An 18,961-nucleotide genomic window follows, 5' to 3' on the forward strand; every position below is an offset into this window, starting at 1 on the left:
GGTAATAAATCTGAGCTGGGTTAGCTAATGCTAGTGGGAGGGTAACAGAACTGAGTAGAGTTAGCTAATGCTAGTGGGAGGGTAACAGAACTGAGTAGAGTTAGCTAATGCTAGTGGGAGGGTAAACAGCTTTATCAAGTTCACCTATGATACAACCGTGCTGGGTCTCATCACCAAAGGCGACGAGTCAGCATACAGAGAGGAGGTGCAGCAGCTGACAGACTGGTGTATAGTCAACAACCTTCACCTGAATGTGGACAAGACAAAGGAAATGGTTGTTGACTTCAGGAGAGCACAACACACCCACTCTCCACTCAACATCGACGGGTCCTCTGTGGAGATTGTTAAGAGCACCAAGTTCCTTGGTGTCCAGTTAGCAGATAACCTCACCTGGACCCTGAACACCAGCTGTACAGCCAAGAAAGCCCAGCAGCGTCTCTACTTCCTCCGGAAGCTGAGAAAGGCCCGTCTCCCTCCACCCATCCTCACACTCTTCTATAGAGGGACCAGTGAGAGCATCATCAGCAGCTGCATCACTGCCTGGTTTGGGACCTGCACCGTCTCTGACCGCAAGACCCTCCAGCGTATTGTGAGGACAGCTGAGAGGATCATCGGCGTCTCTCTCCCCTGCATCACGGACACTTACACCACCCGCAGCATCCGCAAAGCAACCAGCATTGTGAATGACCCCACCCATCCTTCACACGAACTGTTCTCTCTCCTGCCTTCGGGAAGAAGGTACCGCAGCATCCGGTCCAGCACGACCAGATTCTGCAACAGCTTCTATCCCCAAGCCATCAGACTCCTCAACTGCAGAGACTGAACTGATGGTTTTTCTGTACATGCACACACTGTCACTCTTACCGCACTTACCCCAGAAAATGAAAAGCACTAAAAAACCCTACTACCTCACTGGTCTCTTTTGCACACTGCCTAATTTGCACACTGTCTTGATATTTATTTATTATTCTTTGTCTGTATTGTGTTGTACTGTCTGTCTGCACTTTTGTACTGTTGCACTTTTGTTCTGTCTACACTGTGTTTATGTGCCCCATGGTCCCTGGAGGAACGTTGTTTCGTTTCACTGTGTACTCTGTATATGACTTTGACTTTAATGCTAGCGGGAGGGTAACAGAACTGATCAGAGTTAGCTAATGCTAGTGGGAGGGTAATAAAACTGAGCTGGGTTAGCTAATGCTAGTGGGAGGGTAACAGAACTGAGCAGGGTTAGCTAATGCTAGTGGGAGGGTAACAGAATTGAGCAGGGTTAGGTAATGCTAGGGGGAGGGTAATAAAACTGAGCTGAGTTAGCTAATGCTAGGGGGAGGGTAACAGAACTGAGCAGAGTTAGCTAATGCTAGTGGGAGGGTAACAGAACTGAGCAGGGTTAGCTAATGCTAGCGGGAGGGTAATAAAACTGAGCTGGGTTAGCTAATGCTAGTGGGAGGGTAACAGAACTGAGCTGGGTTAGCTAATGCTAGCAGGAGGGTAACAGAACTGAGCAGGGTTAGCTAATGCTAGCAGGAGGGTAACAGAACTAAGCAGAGTCAGCTAATGCTAGTGGGAGGGTAACAGAACTGAGCAGGGTTAGGTAATGCTAGTGGGACGGTAACAGAACTGAGCAGGGTTAGCTAATGCTAGCGGAAAGGTAATGAAACTGAGCAGGTAATAAAGCAGAGGAATACATTATTTTCTTGTTCTGTTTTGTTTTCTTTATCTAGTTTTAGTTATTAGTTTGTTTCCTTTCATTAGCCTACTTGTTTGTTTATGTTTTCTTATTTCACTCGTTTGATCTGGTTTGTTTATTTGGTCCTTGTTTGTTTATTTGTTATTTATTTAATACATTTCCATCCTTACCTGCTATTATGTCCGCCTTTTCGTCTTCCTGCCTGGCAGTTTGTGACAGACCTTAAAATGGACGTAGCGGGTAATCCGTGGGCTGGGTCCAGGATAGCTATCTGCCGTACCCCCTCTGGGACCAGGGCCCAGGAGTCCCCAAGGCATCAAGGCTGCATGAAGCCTCAGGCTAGGTGCTCTAAGGGGTCCCGCCTGCCAGAAGAGGAGCCCTTTTTGAGGGATGATTTTCTTTGGTGGGGTGTGTGGGGGGGGAGGGGGGGGGGGGAGGGCGCGATAAGGGTTGGCGCAGTGAGCCTCGCTCTTCAAGGACCAGAGCGCGATGCGTGGAACTACTTGGGGTGCGTACCAGAACAGTGTTTGGCCCTAGGCCCCGTCCTACCAAGGCCCCCAAAACTGTGCCCAGGCTGGCCCTATGGACTTCCCCTCAGACTTTTACCAGTTCTGACCACTCATCTGTATTTATACCCGTCTCTCCCTGTCCTGGTTTCTGCCCTGTCACTTTGTTTGTGTCTGTCCCTGTTAATGTTTTGTTCCTGTTCCCATGTCCGGTCCTGCACAGTCTCCGTCTCCTGTCCAGTTCCCCGTCCAGTCTCCATTCTCTGTCCAGTCCCCGTTCCCTGTCCAGTCTCCCGTCCAGGGTCTATTCTCGCCCCATTTCCAGTCTCCTGTCCAGTTCCCTGTCTCTTCCCTTGTTTTTCTTGGCCCCTCCCCGCTGCCAGCCCCCGGGGTTCATTTTTACACGCCTCTGGAGCTACGCATTTAGGGGTGGGCTTCTGTCACATCCTTGCCCTGTTTTCCCTGTGTTTCTGGTCTCCCTGTGGTTTCCCCTGTAATTTTCCAGTCACGTGTGTGTAATTTGTAGCTCCGCCCCCTAGCCCCAGGTGTTTCTACTTCCCATGTGTATTTCCTGTCTATTTATAGCCCTGTGTTTCAGTCTGTATAGCTCAGTTTTTGCACGTTGTTTATCCAGTGGCGGCTGGTGCTAAAAAAACTGAGGGGGGCGCAAACAAACCAATGTAAAAAAAAAAAAAAAAAACATAAAACGGATCTTAAAAAATAGCACTATTTGAACATGAATTTTGCCCTTCTTTCCTTCTGGCCTGCAAATTTCTCAATTACATTCTTATTAAAATCAGTCATCTCTGTGACCAGTGTTTTCTCCATTGACAACATGGCCAATGCATTCAGCCTGTCCTGAGTCATTGAGTTTCTCAGAAAAGTCTTAATTCTTTTCAGAGTCGAAAAGCACCTTTCAGCTTCTGCTGTGGTCATGGGTGTGGTGATGAGTATCTTCAGGAGTGTGACAGTTTCTGAAAAGACTTCTTCTAGGTTATTTTCCATAAACAGCTGGAGTAGGCCCACAGCACCACAACATGCTTTGAACTCTTCCTTGCTGTAGATGAGACTAAGCTCTGTCTTCAGCTTACCTCCATTAAGCACTGGATAGGCTTTTAAAGTGTTGCTCAGTGCATCTTCAGGAAATGCTGTGTTGTATTGTTCAAACCTGTCCCCCTGCAGGAGTGTGGCACTAACAAGGTGGTTTGTGAAGGAAAAGCGCTCCCTGGTGTGTCCCAGTATGATATCACAGACCTTGAGAGAGAAGGATAAACATGAAGATTATAAAGTGATTATACAAAATCATACTTTTCATTCTAAACACGAAATGTTAATGTACAAGTCATACAAAGAACGAACACATTTTATTAATAAACTAACTTTTGATTTTAATCAACTTTACTGCCATTTTTTAAGACTGTGTTATGAAATGTTTACAGCATTTTTGGGGGACACAATTATACAAAATCCAAATGTTGTAAGAATTAGTTTTTTCCCTTCATTACCCATACATTGCAGTACAACGTATATAATAAAATATCTTTGACAGATATTACATCAACATACCCTAATCACTCATGCATAACAACACATAAACAAATTTAATTCTAACTATAAAGCACACCTTCCTACTAGACTAAATACCACTACTATAAACCAGCATAACAGTGATTTTCCACAACAACTCACTTCTGCAGCAATCCTTTCGTGGTCTTCTACACTGAGTGTCCGACGCCTCTTTACTGGCTGACTGCTACCTACACTGCTTTGTCCAACCATAGAGTGAAGAGAATTTCTGCCAAAGAGAAAGACTTAAACTATTATAACAATGAAGAAAAATAAGAAGAGAAAGAAGAAAAAAATAAGAAGAGAAAGAACAAAAAGAATAAACTATTTCAACTATTACCTGATCTTTTGAATGTCCTCTTGGAACTGCTGGATGCTCTTCTGGATACAGACTGAATCTATGACCTTCTTCTGGAGTTTGGCATAGAGGAGGTCCACATGAGGCATGATATGGTGGAAAAGTTGCAGAAAGAACTTAAAATCCTGATCCTCCAGGAGCATGGCAAATGCTCCAGCCTCTCTGACGGTAATGGGGTCAAAGTCACCAGAGTCTTGTATGCATTCAAAACAGCGGATAAGGTCCTCTCTGTGATCAAACACAGTATTGATGACACGGCTGTGAAAGTTCCATCTGATGTTACTGGATGCTGGTAGTCTGTGGGCCACAACTTTATCAAGAACACTTGTGCGCTTGGATGATCTGGAAAAAAAGCTGGTAAATCCATTAAGGTTAGAAAAAAATATTCTTACTTTGGTTATGTGAGAAGTAGCCTGTTGCATTATTAGATTCAGCTGATGTGCATAGCAGTGGATGTAGTGGGCATTTGGGTACACATCTTGTATCTTCTTCTGAACACCTGCAGTGGCACCTCGCATCACGCTGGCTCCATCATATGCCTGGCAGATGAGCTTAGCCTTTTGATCCTCAGGAAGAATAGTTGAAAGACGTTCTTTTAGGGCTGTAGCAATGGAATCAGCTGTAGCCGACTGCAGAGGGACAAATTCAAAAAACCTTTCCTGAACAGTGTTTTTGGCATCGATATAACGTAGTACAAGCACAAGTTGGCACTGCGTGGCAATATCCACTGTCTCGTCTGCCTGGATTGAAAGAAAATCACTGCTCTGGGCTTCTTTGATAATATGCTCCCTCAAAACAGAAAACATACAGTCCAGCAGTTCATTCTGCACGGTTTTCGAAGTTCCCTTAAACACAGTAGCATTCTCAAGGTGTTCTTTTAGCACTCCATCAAGAGAAGCAACAAAATCCACCAACCCACGAAAGATGCCGGGATTATCCGAGCTTTTACTTTCATCATGGCCACGCAAGGCCAGTTCAAATGCTCCACAAAATTTAACACAATCTATTATTCTAGAGAGAATGTGCCGATTTTTTGTCACCTCTTCATTGTGCCTTCTAACAGCAATCCTGTAGCCTTCATCTAGTTGTTGAGCAATGCTAAGTTTCCCCAAAAAACTTAGCTTCATAGCATTGTCTAAGTGGCTGCGGCTGTTTTCGTGCCGTTTGCATTTTTCTGAAAGATGTTTTAAGTCTCTTACTCCAGTAGTTGTCCACAATTCCTCCGTGCCAGAACTTTTAAATAGCAAACACGGAAAGCAGTAAAAGGCATTGCTTACATCACATCCAGCTAGCCAACTCCGCTTGTCGTAGGAAGAGCTGGAAAAAGCCCGGGTGTAGGATCGTCCTCGATCACTTGCCTGTTGCTGAATATGTAAATTGGGACGATCCGGTCCAAGCTCAAAACCGAATTTTCTCTCATGATGCTGCTCCAGCCTGCAAATGTTGTTTAACGTGAATCGAGATAACGAACCGCAGCTGAACTAATGAGTTGATTTGGGAATTATCCAATCACACGATGTTTTAAAAAAATAAGCCAATGCTGACACACTACGCATTAGAATGGGTGTGTCCGGGACGCAGAGCGCTGCGCCCTGTGGAAAACCTAAAATAACCAATTAAAAATCAGCCTCAGATCACCTGCTTGCCAAAAGTTGACGTGCCTACATACACTCTTATTAGACCGGCGCCCTGCACATAGGAAGTGTGCACAATGTGAGCAATTAAATGCAATGATATATTTATTTTTTTAATAAAATCTAACATGTCCATTAGACACACAGTATGAATAAACACATTTATAACTATTTTGCAGTTCATAATTATTTCATTTTAATATCTAAACATTTTTAAGGGGGCGGCGCCCCAGCGCCCCCTATTGGCCAGCCGCCACTGTGTTTATCTCTGTTTATTTCTTGTTTGTCCTTATTTCTTATTTCTAGTTACATTCCTGGTTTGTTTGTTTGTTTCTTGTTTGTTTATTTGTGATGATTTCCATCACAAAATTGTCAGCTTTCGTAATGCATTGCTCTCTGAGGACCCAAAGATCACAACAGACGTGTTTTTTTCATGTCTTGCATGTATATTTCTCCAATCTCCAAATCTGTACGTGGTGACCAATGACACATTAGCAAGAAACGGCAGAGCCAGTCAATGAGCTTGAGGGTGGTCTAAAAGGAAACTGGCTTCCGCTTGAGCGGTCGTTTTCTGCTTGGTCCTAGCGCTTGATCTGTCTCTATTTAATATAGCGTCACATTAGTTTTTAACCATAAAAACTGCATGGGACAAAAACTGGCTTATGAAAAAGTGAAGGTGACATTTCCTCCCTGCCCCGTCCCCAAATTACATCCTTGGACTATTTTTTTTTTATTTAAGCCATTCAGAGGTGGACTTGTTTGTGTTTGCTTTGGATCATTATCCTGCTGCAGAACCAAGGTACACCTGAGCTTGAGTTCATAAACAGATGGCCGGATATTCTTTTTCTTGTGTTAATTTTATGCCAGATGTAACGGAACACACCTTTCAAAAAGCTCCACTTTTGTCATGTCAGTCCAAAGAACATTTACCTAGTCCTGGGAATCATTAAGATGTTTTCTTTTTTGTTCAGCATTGTTTTTTGCTTTGGAACTCTCTTTTTCGACAAGTCTTTAGCTTATTATTTAATTTTTTTAATTTACCTTAACTGAGTCAAGTGAGACCTGCAGTTCTTTAAATGTTGTTCTGGGTTGTTTTGTGACCTCCTGGATGAGTTGTTGATGCCCTTTTGGAATAATTTTGGTCGGCCACTCCTGGGAAGGTTCACCAGTGTTCCATGTTTTCCCCATTTGTGAATAAGAGCCCTCACTGAACTCAGCAAGTGTGATTAGTCGCAGTTAATTTATGGGGGAAAACACTTTTTCACACAGGGCTAGATTGGTTTGGATTGTTTTGCCATTAATAAATAAAATCATCATTTAAAAAGTTCAGATTTACTCAGGTTATCTTTGTTTGAAAATCTGAAAAATGTGTGACAAAAATGCAGAAACAAAAGAAATGTGTAAGGGGACAAATACCTTTTTATGCCACTGTATACTGTATACTCTACTGCATACAACCATATTCTGTTCTTCTGTAGTGCTCTGTTCTCTTCCGCTCTGGCCCAGCAGTTACTGGTCAAACTGATGTGGTTTTAGTGGCAACTTCCTCTTTTCATGAAACCCATCTCCTGGCGCACACACACAGGCATATTATACAGACACTATATTTGTCGGGTTTGTCATGCTGGAGGAAACACGCTTTGATGGGTGGACATAAGTTGCTAGTGCTAAGACTTTGTTCACAAAGTTATCGGGGTAATTGGACTGATCAATCAGACAGAACTAGCCCTGCTAATGAAAACTGGAATGAGGAGTGATGCTGTTATGTATGAGTAGTTACTTTTTTCATTGCTTGTAAATGCAGTTTTTATGTAGTTACATTGCAACACATACGCTACATTGAAAGAAGGATCTGCTGACCCCGCTCAGTTATTTTACGCTGACAGAGTCGCTGTCGTTTCCAGTCTCTTCCACTGTGTTATAATATCACTGACAATTGGCTGTGGAATATTTAGTAGTGAAGAAATTTCACGACTGGACTTGTTGCACAGGTGCTGCATCCTATTACGGTACCCCAGTACTGGAGTTCACTGAGCTCCTGAGAGACACCCATTCTTTCACTAATGGTTGCAGATGCAGTCTGCATGACTAGCTGCTGCTTTTATACACGTGCGATCATGGAAGTGATTAGAACAGCTGAGTTCAGTGATTTGGGTAGGTAAGCAAACACTTGCCAATATAGTAAATATAATACACACATGCAGATAAAAATAATTTAAAACATTTCCTTTCACTAAAACCCACTTTTTGTGAAATACTATAGATCTCTCTGAGTTGTATAAGGGCGTTTTCACACCAGCACTATTTAGTCCGGTTAAAACAAACTCTGGTCCGTTTGTAACTTTAGTGCACACAAACACAAGCCGTCAATTAGTATTCATGGCCTTGCCCACCTTGTTTTGCAACCGCCCACAGGCAGCACTGAAGCATATGACACTGCAAAGACTGTTATAAGGGTTAAAATTTTACATTTTAAAATTTTGTTTCGTCTCACTGCCTCACAGTGCTGTTAGGCGATATGTTTTCATGTATAAATATTCATGAGCAAGAAAACCGAAATCCTATCGTTTCACCCCACCCACTAACGTTCGCGTTCGCATACATGGCATAATGGCTGCTTCACATATTCAGCATCTGTATGATGTGTCCTTTCTTCATTCTGTCCTGTAGTGGAAGGCTCCCTTTACACACGCTGCACAAAGGCTAGTATGTTCTCACAACATATACGCAAACAGCAAGTATGTTTCTACCCTAAACAGTTTGCCATTGTCGCGGAGCAGTGGAGAAAGCAGTGCAGTTACACACTAGGGTTGTGCCGATGGACGATATCATCCAAAAAGCAGACATCATAGGCAGCTTTTCTAAACCACTGTTTATTACATGTGCTGGGACAACATGAACCACATCAGCTTTACTAATGTTAAACATGTGTACAAAATATACTTCATAGCAATAATCAGGTCAAAGTCATGCTTAGTTACATCCCCATCATTACATCCCTTGATGCATCAGGGAGTTTGGCTAGTCTGTTATTTAAAACCCACAGGAAAAACCCAGTTAGGTCACCATTAACAAAACTGTTCAAAAACATTACAGGTGAACAAAATGAATCACTGTATTTTTTCTTCTAATTTTAAATTCAACCCCCCAGTTTGCAACGTCAGGATCTACTTATTTATCCATACGTAAAACTGAGCAAAATTGAGCAAGTGAAGAAATGTAATCTTTTAATAAAATTAAGTGAAAGTTTTCCATGCTCTGACAAAATGCTCACCATCAATATGAAGTGATTAAGAGAGTAATGAATTAAATGAAAGAGTTGACATAATAATAAAAAAAACTGCATGATTTTATCTTTTCTCATATCTTTAAGCGCCATGCATTACTATTAACTGCTGGGTATTATAATTAGGGGTGGGAATCACAGGGCACCTTACAAAATCTCAGACAATTCTCTACGATACTTCACAGCATCTGTGTTACTGAAGAGGATAAAAATAATAGAGAATAATCAAATACCAGGAATTATGGATTCATTGGTGTCAGTTTCACAGAATTTAACAACCAATATTCTTCACCACAGGTTAACCCTATTCATTTGTTTATAGCGCCACCACATGGAGTAATGAATCAGTAACTTTAGTAAGTCTACAGGGGGCGAGTCTTAGGGATTTAAGAGCTTGTTTCAATATGAATATGTTTTAGTAAAAATATCCATATTTTATGCAAGTATTAATAATGTATCGCAAAAAAGACACAATATATCATGCTATTGATATGTTGTCCCACCCTTAATTTTAAACTAAGGAAAGATCAGTCATATAGGAATCTCTTGATATGTAACAATTATCCATTTTATTTCTACCTTTACTGCATTATTCTCTGTCTCTCTCTCATTTTATATGGCAGGGGTGTGATCCTGTCGTCTGTCTTCAGTGACTATATACAGATGTAGAGGGCACTGTTCCAAAATACAACCATACAAAAGCTACACAAAACATTTCCTAAAACAGTTAAGTATCTCCCACCCCACCAACCAAGTCCCCCCTCCTCCTCAGAGGATGCTGACTCGCTCTGTTAAGCCCTGCATTTCCGCTGCCACCTGGTCATCATCGTATGGAGAGAGTGCAGCGCGTAGGTTGGCTGGGTAGGATAACGTGTGCTCTTGAGCAAACATCTGCCAGCGAACATCGTCGCTCTCGTGTGTAATGTACCGTTCCCCGAGCTTAGACTCCAGTTCCCGCAGATCAAGCCAAGTCTGATAGTCCTGAGGAGAAAACACAATAATACATATTAATAAAAGAACACAAATGGAAAATAGAATGACTTGACTACCATACATCCACTAACAAAGTCCTTAGATAAAGCAACTATATGAGCAATGCTGTTTAATATCAGGTCCTAACTATTCTATTCTATTTAAATACTGAAAATACAGAAAATTTTAAAATATAGAAAATATTTTAAAAAACGCACAGTGTTATCAAGTTTAAATATGAAGGTTTAGAACTGTAAAGTAGGACTGTAAAGCTTCTACCAGTAAAGTAAACTGGTGCGTGTCAGTAACTGACTGAACGTAAAGCTTTTCCAAGTTAAGTATACTGGTGCATGTCATTTTTTTTTTTTACTTTTTTGAACGTCAGCTGTTCAACAACAATTTGTTCAATCGCAATTTATTACAGCAAATTAAATGCTTTTTAAAAGATGATTTTTGTAACTGATTGACGGCCGTAGACGTTTTTCATGTTTTTTTTATGTTATTTAATTGCTGGTAATTAAAATGTGCGTGTTTGCATTTAATCAATAATGTCTGTACTAGTCATGTGCATGTGTGTGCTAGTACCTGTAAATATGAATGACTGAGACTTTTGTCCACACTGTAACGTTTTCTCATCTTCACTTGAAGCAAGTTATTAATGAGGTCAGTAGCTGCAGTAAAACAGAAAAATCAGACATTTGTACAGATCAGATGAATAAGAAGATAAAAATAAGAATTTTCATCACAGGGAAATTAATAAGTGCCTTCACAGATTTTAGTGAATCAGAGTGAGGAGATGATACTGTTCTGTGTATATATATATATATATATATATATATATATATATATATATATATATATATATATATATATATACACTGCTCAAAAAAATAAAGGGAACACTCAAATAACACATCCTAGATCTGAATGAATGAAATATTCTCATTGAATACTTTGTTCTGTACAAAGTTGAATGTGCTGACAACAAAATCACACAAAAATCATCAATGGAAATAAAATTTATTAACCAATGGAGGCCTGGATTTGGAGCCACACACAAAATTAAAGTGAAAAAACACACTACAGGCTGATCCAACTTTAATGTAATGTCCTTAAAACAAGTCAAAATGAGGCTCAGTATTGTGTGTGGCCTACACGTGCCTGTATGACCTCCCTACAACGCCTGGGCATGCTCCTGATGAGGTGGCGGATGGTCTCCTGAGGGATCTCCTCCCAGACCTGGACTAAAGCATCCGCCAACTTCTGGACAGGCTGTGGTGCAACGTGACGTTGGTGGATGGAGCGAGACATGATGTCCCAGATGTGCTCAATCGGATTCAGGTCTGGGGAACGGGCGGGCCAGTCCATAGCTTCAATGCCTTCATCTTGCAGGAACTGCTGACACACTCCAGCCACATGAGGTCTAGCATTGTCCTGCATTAGGAGGAACCCAGGGCCAACCGCACCAGCATATGGTCTCACAAGGGGTCTGAGGATCTCATCTCGGTACCTAATGGCAGTCAGGCTACCTCTGGTGAGCACATGGAGGACTGTGCGGCTCTCCAAAGAAATGCCACCCCACACCATTACTGACCCACTGCCAAACCGGTCATGCTGAAGGATGTTGCAGGCAGCAGACCGCTCTCCATGGCGTCTCCAGACTCTGTCACGTCTGTCATGTGCTCAGTGTGAACCTGCTTTCATCTGTGAAGAGCACAAGGCGCCAGTGGCGAATTTGCCAATCCTGGTGTTCTCTGGCAAATGCCAAGCGTCCTGCACGGTGTTGGGCTGTGAGCACAACCCCCATCTGTGGACGTCGGGCCCTCATACCATCCTCATGGAGTCGGTTTCTAACCGTTTGTGCAGACACATGCACATTTGTGGCCTGCTGGAGGTCATTTTGCAGGGCTCTGGCAGTGCTCCTCCTGTTCCTTCTTGCACAAAGGCGGAGGTAGCGGTCCTGCTGCTCGGTTGTTGCCCTCCTACGGCCTCCTCCACGTCTCCTGGTGTACTGGCCTGTCTCCTGGTAGCGCCTCCAGCCTCTAGACACTACGCTGACAGACACAGCAAACCTTCTTGCCACAGCTCGCATTGATGTGCCATCCTGGATGAGCTGAACTACCTGAGCCACTTGTGTGGGTTGTAGAGTCCGTCTCATGCTACCACGAGTGTGAAAGAACCACCAACATTCAAAACTGACCAAAACATCAGCCAGACAGCATAGGTTCTGAGACGTGGTCTGTGGTCCCCACCTGCAGAACCACTCCTTTATTGAGTGTGTCTTGCTAATTGCCAATAATTTCCACCTGTTGTCTATTCCATTTGCACAACAGCAGGTGAAATTGATTGTCAATCAGTGTTGCTTCCTAAGTGGACAGTTTAATTTCACAGAAGTTTGATTTACTTGGAGTTATATTGTGTTATTTGAGTGTTCCCTTTATTTTTTTGAGCAGTGTATATACATACACATACACATAATCATATCCAAACAATCCAATTTATTCCAGCGTCCTGCTGCCCAGGGAATGGATCTGTCTACAGCACAGGACATGGAAACATATATAAAAAGAATAATAATAATAATCCTTCCTTTGCACCCTGTGCTGTAGACAGACAGTCCCCTCACACACAGTGTGTGAAGCACATGTACCATAAAAGCCTCTATTCCTGTATCTCCAGTGTGGAGCATGAGCTTAAACATTCGGAATGGTAATGGTATCAGATACAGGAGTTCACATGGCAATTTTAAGATTATTTAAAGTATTATCCACCTTGCTCAATGTGATAGAAATTGAGTTTTCAGAATGGCCTTAATCCCAGACTACTCCATTTCAAATGAGGTGTGTACATTTACGTATTCAATCCTGATAGAGATATTTGTTAAATAGTATTAGTAGATTATTAACGGATCAGGCTGCATGTAAACTTAGCTCGTGTACCGTCAGGAGAGATCTGTTTCCAGGGGTTGGGTGGGTACATGAAGGCAGCGTTGTGGATCTGGTCATTGATATCTTCATCCTCATTAAAGGGGAAGGTCCCACTCAAACTGACATACATAATGACCCCAACTGACCACATGTCCAAAGAGCGGTTGTAACCCTGATTCAGCAACACCTCTGGAGCCAAGTAGGCTGGCGTGCCCACCACAGAGCGCCGGAATGACTTTTCACCAATAATCCGCGCAAAGCCAAAGTCACACAGCTTCACCTGAATAAATAAAATAAGAAGAAAAAATAATTGATTGTTGTACACATGCTGGCACTATGGATGGGTCTTACAATCTTATAATAATAATAATAATAAACCTGTAGAAAGAAGGCTGCGTCAATAACATTCCACTAACCAATAATATATCCCTTATATTACTATAGATTTCCCCTTTCAGTGTAAACAGAGGTTGCTGTGGTGCAGTTGATACCACCACCATCTGACAGTGAGCTACCATGACTGAACGCACAAATAAGAGTCCAAAGCTCTGCATTGGCCCACCTCTATAATAGAAAGAACCTTGTACGTTGCTCTGGATATAAGTGTCAGCTAAACACCGTAAATGTAAATTTAATGTAAACTCCATGGTGTTGATCTTTAAAGGGCCACTAAACCCCCTGGTTTCAGCTGACTCCACCCCAGCTCAGTTTTGAAAAAAGGGTTGTTGCAGGGAGGGAGAGCCGAGTGGACTGGGCTGCCGTTTTTCAGCTAATGAGGGGCTGTGCTGAGAGTTACCGCAGCAGCAGCCTGTGGGGTTTATATAGCTAGCTTATGCTAGCTAGCTCAGCGCTGTTTACCTACACATATATACACACACACACACACACACACTACAGGGTATATAAACCCCAAAGGCTACTGCTGCTGCGTTAACTCTCAGCACTGCCCCGGTATTTCCCCCGGTAAATAACGCTAACGCTAGCTAGAGAGAGTTACTGCAGCAGCAGCCTGTGGGGTTTATATAGCTAGCTAGCTCAGCGCTGTTCACCGGGAGATATAACGGGGCTGTGCTGAGAGTAACCACAGCAGCAGGAGCCTGTTGGGTTAATATAGCTAGCTAGCTCAAAGATGTTCACTGGGTAAAAATACTAGGGCCGTGCCGAGCTACCGCGTTAGCAGCAGCCTGTGGGGTTTATATAGTTAGCGTTATATAGTCGACTGCTCTGCATATATTATACGAACAAAAGCACGTATTAACATCATCCTCACGCCTATAGCACAGTTGAACCTGTGAGGGTGCTGCAGGAGCAGAAATAACCATTACAAAAGTGTTTTTAAAGGTAATGAAAGGTTTCTAATTTTTAAGCAGGTCTGGCATGTTTTAATACTTCAAAGAAACACATTTCAACTATTAATGGAAAAAATATGGATTAGGGTTTAGTGGCTCTTTAATTTGTTAATTCATTTACCCATTCATCACCTCACCTATAAAAATGACATTATTACAGTTGAAGTGGAGGCTCAGCAGTTATAGCACTGGGCAATAAGGCTGAAAAGATTAGTTGAAATAATCAACAACATTGACTAACAACTGGCCTCCAGAAGCTTAAACTAGCCCAATGCACAGAATACATTTATCCCCAAAACTGTGGGTTCAGGTTAGTGATGGGACGATACACTTTTTTCAGCTCTGATCTGATATCGATATAAAACTGATATGAAACTGCAGATACTGATACAAATACCATTTACAATACTTTTAGCGTATTAATAGTACTATGATTAAGGTTACATAATGAGGCTGAAACAGACCACACAAGCCTTTGAAGAGTATACACAAGTGCATTTAATGTAAAGTTTTTGACATACTTTTTATGCAAATACACAATAATTTCCTTTCAAATTAAATGTTTTCATTTTTATTATTATTATTTTAAATATTAAATTCAGGGCATTTGCAACAGTTGCACAGGAGATTTTATTTAGACAGGTAGAATAACCGGCGGTGCTAACTGTATTTCCGAGCTGAATTAATCACTGTTTCTTAATAACTGATTGATTTCTTAGTGCTGGTTAGGGTTGGTGATATCTGTGGTTTGATATTAGATGTGGATTATGGCTGTAGTTCACTCAAAATAGTTATTTATTACATTCAGAATGCATTTGCTAGCTCGGGTAACAGACTGCAGATCTTAATAGAGATGGCTAACGGCTAACTGGCGATGCTACCTGTATTTCCGAACTGAATAAACGATAAATGTTTTTTAATAACAGATGGGTGTGTTTGTCCTGGTTAGTGTTTGTAGACCCTGTGGTTTTATAGGATATGTGGATTGTGACTATAGTTCACTCCAGTCTGTAGTTAATAACTTTACAACACCAGAATACAGCTGCTGTCAGTTCAGTGTTATCTTGGCTAACATACTGCTGGTGTTAATGTTTACCTCTCGGACGCTGACTTTACCCTTCTGTTGGTCGGCGTTTCCAAAGTTAAAACTCTCCAGATAATTGACTTTTTTTGTAGACAAACAGCTAAAGTTTATTCAGTCAGCTGCAGACTGAAGATGCTGGGGGTTCAGGGTAAACTGTGGAACTGGAATCCGGATCAGTGATGCGTTTTGTGTTAATGTTAACGGCGGGTTTATTGTCCAGCTCAAGCTGTGGACTGGAATATGGATCGGTAAGTGGATTGGCAGCGCTCGCCCGATATCCGATTCGTCCAATTACGTCAATATTGGCCCCGATACCAATATTGTATCGGATCGGTCCCATCTCTAGTTCAGGTATGTGCAAATCAGTCTTGACAGAACATTATGATGTATCTAGAAGTGGAATAAATATTAAAATTTTCATTTGTGATATTTTATCGAAAACTTACTAAAGCTACTGCTTTATTACTCCCCATGGTGGCACTATAATTATATGAATAGTGTAAATCTGCAGTGAAGAATATTGGTTAGTAAATTCTGTAAAACTACACCAATAAATCTATAATTCCTAGTATTTAATTACTTAGGAGTATTTTATCATCCTCAGTAACACAGATGCTGTGAAGCATGGCAGCACTATAGCCGATGAGGCATTTTTACTAATTTTACAGTTTTTAACAGTTGTATCCAAGTTTTATTTTTATAGTGTTTCCTATAAAAAATATATAATAAAATATCTGCAGAAATGTGAGCGGTGTTGTTGGATACTGTATGTGATTTTTATCATGAATACTGTTTCGGGATGGTTTGTGAAATATAAAGATCAAAATCAAATATAAAATGAGAATGTTAAACACAGGCTTTCAATGCAATGGACATTAAAGAAAAAAATATAGAGATTTTATATTAGTGTTTAGTCACTGCGTCACTGCATCCAGCTTCAATCTGCAGTTAATCAGGGTCCTTATATAAGGATATAAGGGGCAACAGGTAGGCATAGCATTGGCCCAGTCATATGGACAGCTTATTTACAGTAAGCTGTAAATTATATGTGATTATATATTTCATTATTATGATTTGTTCACTTTCAGCATATTACATATGCATTTTAATTAGTGGTGTCAATCAATTAAAAAATTGTCAAACAACAGAATTATGATTAATCACGATTAAATCACACTTTCTCTTCTTCTTAAGACTAAGCTTTTACCAGTGGGTTTTTAAATCTAAATTAAAGAATTAGTGTTAGATTGGCTAAATGAAACTATACTTATATTAATGGTATTACTCACATACATATTGTATTATTCACAACCATATTTACAATGATGGCAGTTGTTGCTGTTAATTGTAAACCAACCAATTATTAGGTTTAGCGGTGTTTTTACACAGGCCATGTAGGTTTTTTTTTTTCCCTTAATATTAAAAACCTTTATTTAAAAACTGCATTTTGTCTTTGACTAATATTTTAAATACATATATAAACCCAATACAATAGAGATTTTTTTCCAGCTTGAATTTAAGAACACTGTAAGGTATATTGAAATATAATAAAGATGCCGTTTGGATCTGAAATGTTGCATTTACCTGTGGAAATGGTTCTGCAGAGGCCAGCAGAACGTTTTCAGGTTTCAGGTCACAGTGCACAATGTTCTTAAAGTGCAGATGCCTTAAGGCAGCTAAAATCTGCAGAACAGAGCAGCAGAAAAAAAACAGGAAGAAGAAAAAAAGTTAGTCAGTTAGCATAACCACAAAGCCACATCATCTGGCTGTACTTCATATTTTACCCAGCAGGGTTCATTAGAGAGTTCTGCACGAACAGCATGGCTATAGATCATCCACCCTGAACGTCTGACCTGTGTGATGAGGAACTTGGTGAGTCTCTCAGGGAGCCGGCCCTTCTCACTGGACAGGATCATCTCCAGCATGTCTCCATGCAGCTTCTCCATCACCACAAACACCTTCTCCGGAGTTTCAAACATACACTCCAGATTCACTATGCCCAGGTGGCGCAGACTCTAACATCACACACACACACACACAATATGACACGTACACAGACATGATGAGACTCAAACACAGACACACAAATCCAATGAGAATCACAAACACAGACACAGAGAAACACGCATGCAGAGATGCAGAGACACAGACACAAACCCAGACCGGCACACAGGTACAAACACAAAAAAAAAGACATACACACCAAACATCATTATGAAAACATAATATACTGGCTTTGAGAGAGATTGTGGCTCTCTAGCTCCCCCTGGCTGTGTACCTGCAGTATAGCCACCTCATTCCTAAGCTGACTTTCCTGTTTGGTGGGAAAGCGGAGTTTGTCGATCACTTTCACTGCTACATCCCGTCCAGTTTTCCTGTGTTTACCTAACAGAGAAAAAAATCCATTTTGAAATATGCTCGCATTTGTACACAATATACAACCGCTAATAAAAAAAAAGAGTATACACTTTAAAACCTTCTCACCCCCATACACCACTCCAAACTGGCCAGAACCCAGAACCTCATCAGCAAATATCTGATATACCATGCCTATGTCCTGCAGGAAAGAGCTTCAGTATTACTTATTTCAGTATCCTGCTTTTACAATAGTTGTAATTAAAAGCATCATTCAAGCATTATAAGAAGCATTATTAGTCTACCTATGGTCTCATGTTCAAAATAGAAACAGAACATAAGAATGAATACTTGTATTTTATAGATGAACTGCACTAACCACATTCTCCTGAATCTGACTGTTGGACACAGAGATGCTGACCGATGCCTGTCCTGCAAAATAAAAACATCAAAAACAATCAGTGCAATCCACACTTAACTCACACTTCTAACTTCCAGTCACGCTTCAAAATACAGACAATCAGATTAATAAAAATGAAGCCCAGAATTGTAGTGTAATATTGTTAATGAGAAGTTTAATTGGACGCACTGTGAGGACAGTTTCCTTCAGCTGGTGGATTATCCTGGAAGATCACAGGCATAAGGGCCTGCCGTATAGCGTTCTCCCAGGATTTGGCAACTTCCCAGCCTACTCCACTATTTGGCGCCACACTGTTGGAAGAAACGTTGCCTGGTGTGCCGGATGATTGGAAGGGGAAAGGGTTAAGATTCTCTCCCACAAAGTAGCGCATGGTACCCGTTACCATCTCAAAGCAGTGCGGATTGGCCCCTGTGGGCACCAGCGTGAAATCTTCTGCTGGACGCACTTCTAAAATCTCAGAAAGAGGAATTTCCTGCAGAAGGCAGAAGATGTGGGTTGTCAGCAGCAACTTAACACACACATTTCAAAAGTATCTTAAGTAAAAAATCTATAGTATGTAAAATATATTGCATACTGTCATTTATGAATGTAGCATATTGCATCATATATAATGTACAATGATGCAGTAATTTCATGATTTCATGAGTAATTTTCATGAAAAAAATCCATATGTGAAAATAGCAGACAATGATTTTTTGTGAAGCTTTTTTTTATGCCATTGTTTATGGTTGCAGTTTGTATGCATGCACTAAATCTTTTTATTGTTAAATTAAAATATTTTTGTGTTAAATTATTTATTTTGTTGCATTTAATTAT

General features: G+C 41.0%; 2 protein-coding genes across 3 annotated transcripts in view; both read right to left on the reverse strand.

Annotated features, from left to right (window-relative positions):
• Window positions 1-2,906: 2,906 nt before the first annotated feature.
• LOC125782659 (zinc finger MYM-type protein 1-like) lies at window positions 2,907-5,511 on the reverse strand. Its single transcript, XM_049467398.1, has 3 exons — window positions 4,100-5,511; window positions 3,883-3,988; window positions 2,907-3,447 (listed from the first exon to the last, which is right to left on the reverse strand). The coding sequence occupies exons 1-3, from the start codon at window positions 5,242-5,244 to the stop codon at window positions 2,920-2,922; spliced, it is 1,779 nt and encodes a 592-aa protein (XP_049323355.1). The 5' UTR covers window positions 5,245-5,511; the 3' UTR covers window positions 2,907-2,919.
• A 3,093-nt stretch (window positions 5,512-8,604) lies between these two features.
• Window positions 8,605-18,961, reverse strand: part of prkd2 (protein kinase D2) — a 90,117-nt gene continuing 79,760 nt past the window's right edge. For both annotated transcript variants that reach the window (XM_007237660.4, XM_007237659.4), the window contains exons 10-18: window positions 18,314-18,617; window positions 18,104-18,156; window positions 17,854-17,926; window positions 17,648-17,754; window positions 17,223-17,384; window positions 16,954-17,052; window positions 12,949-13,216; window positions 10,595-10,680; window positions 8,605-10,018 (exon numbers count right to left, since the gene is read on the reverse strand). In XM_007237660.4, coding sequence (XP_007237722.2) covers window positions 9,806-10,018; window positions 10,595-10,680; window positions 12,949-13,216; window positions 16,954-17,052; window positions 17,223-17,384; window positions 17,648-17,754; window positions 17,854-17,926; window positions 18,104-18,156; window positions 18,314-18,617 — 1,365 coding nt within the window. In that variant the 3' untranslated portion in view covers window positions 8,605-9,805. The remainder of the gene's footprint in view (window positions 10,019-10,594; window positions 10,681-12,948; window positions 13,217-16,953; window positions 17,053-17,222; window positions 17,385-17,647; window positions 17,755-17,853; window positions 17,927-18,103; window positions 18,157-18,313; window positions 18,618-18,961) is intronic.

Source organism: Astyanax mexicanus, chromosome 18 (genome assembly GCF_023375975.1).
Source record: "Astyanax mexicanus isolate ESR-SI-001 chromosome 18, AstMex3_surface, whole genome shotgun sequence".
NCBI lineage: Eukaryota > Metazoa > Chordata > Actinopteri > Characiformes > Acestrorhamphidae > Astyanax > Astyanax mexicanus.

Bases quoted from the DNA above. Each gene is read 5' to 3' on its own strand.
- LOC125782659 (XM_049467398.1), bottom strand. From the start codon at position 5,244: ATGAAGCTAAGTTTTTTGGGGAAACTTAGCATTGCTCAACAACTAGAT. The intron at 3,989-4,099 runs GTAATAGTTGAA...TCTCTTTGGCAG, and splicing joins GAGGACATTCAAAAGATCAG to AAATTCTCTTCACTCTATGG. The intron at 3,448-3,882 runs GTGAGTTGTTGT...TTCTCTCTCAAG, and splicing joins ACGAAAGGATTGCTGCAGAA to GTCTGTGATATCATACTGGG.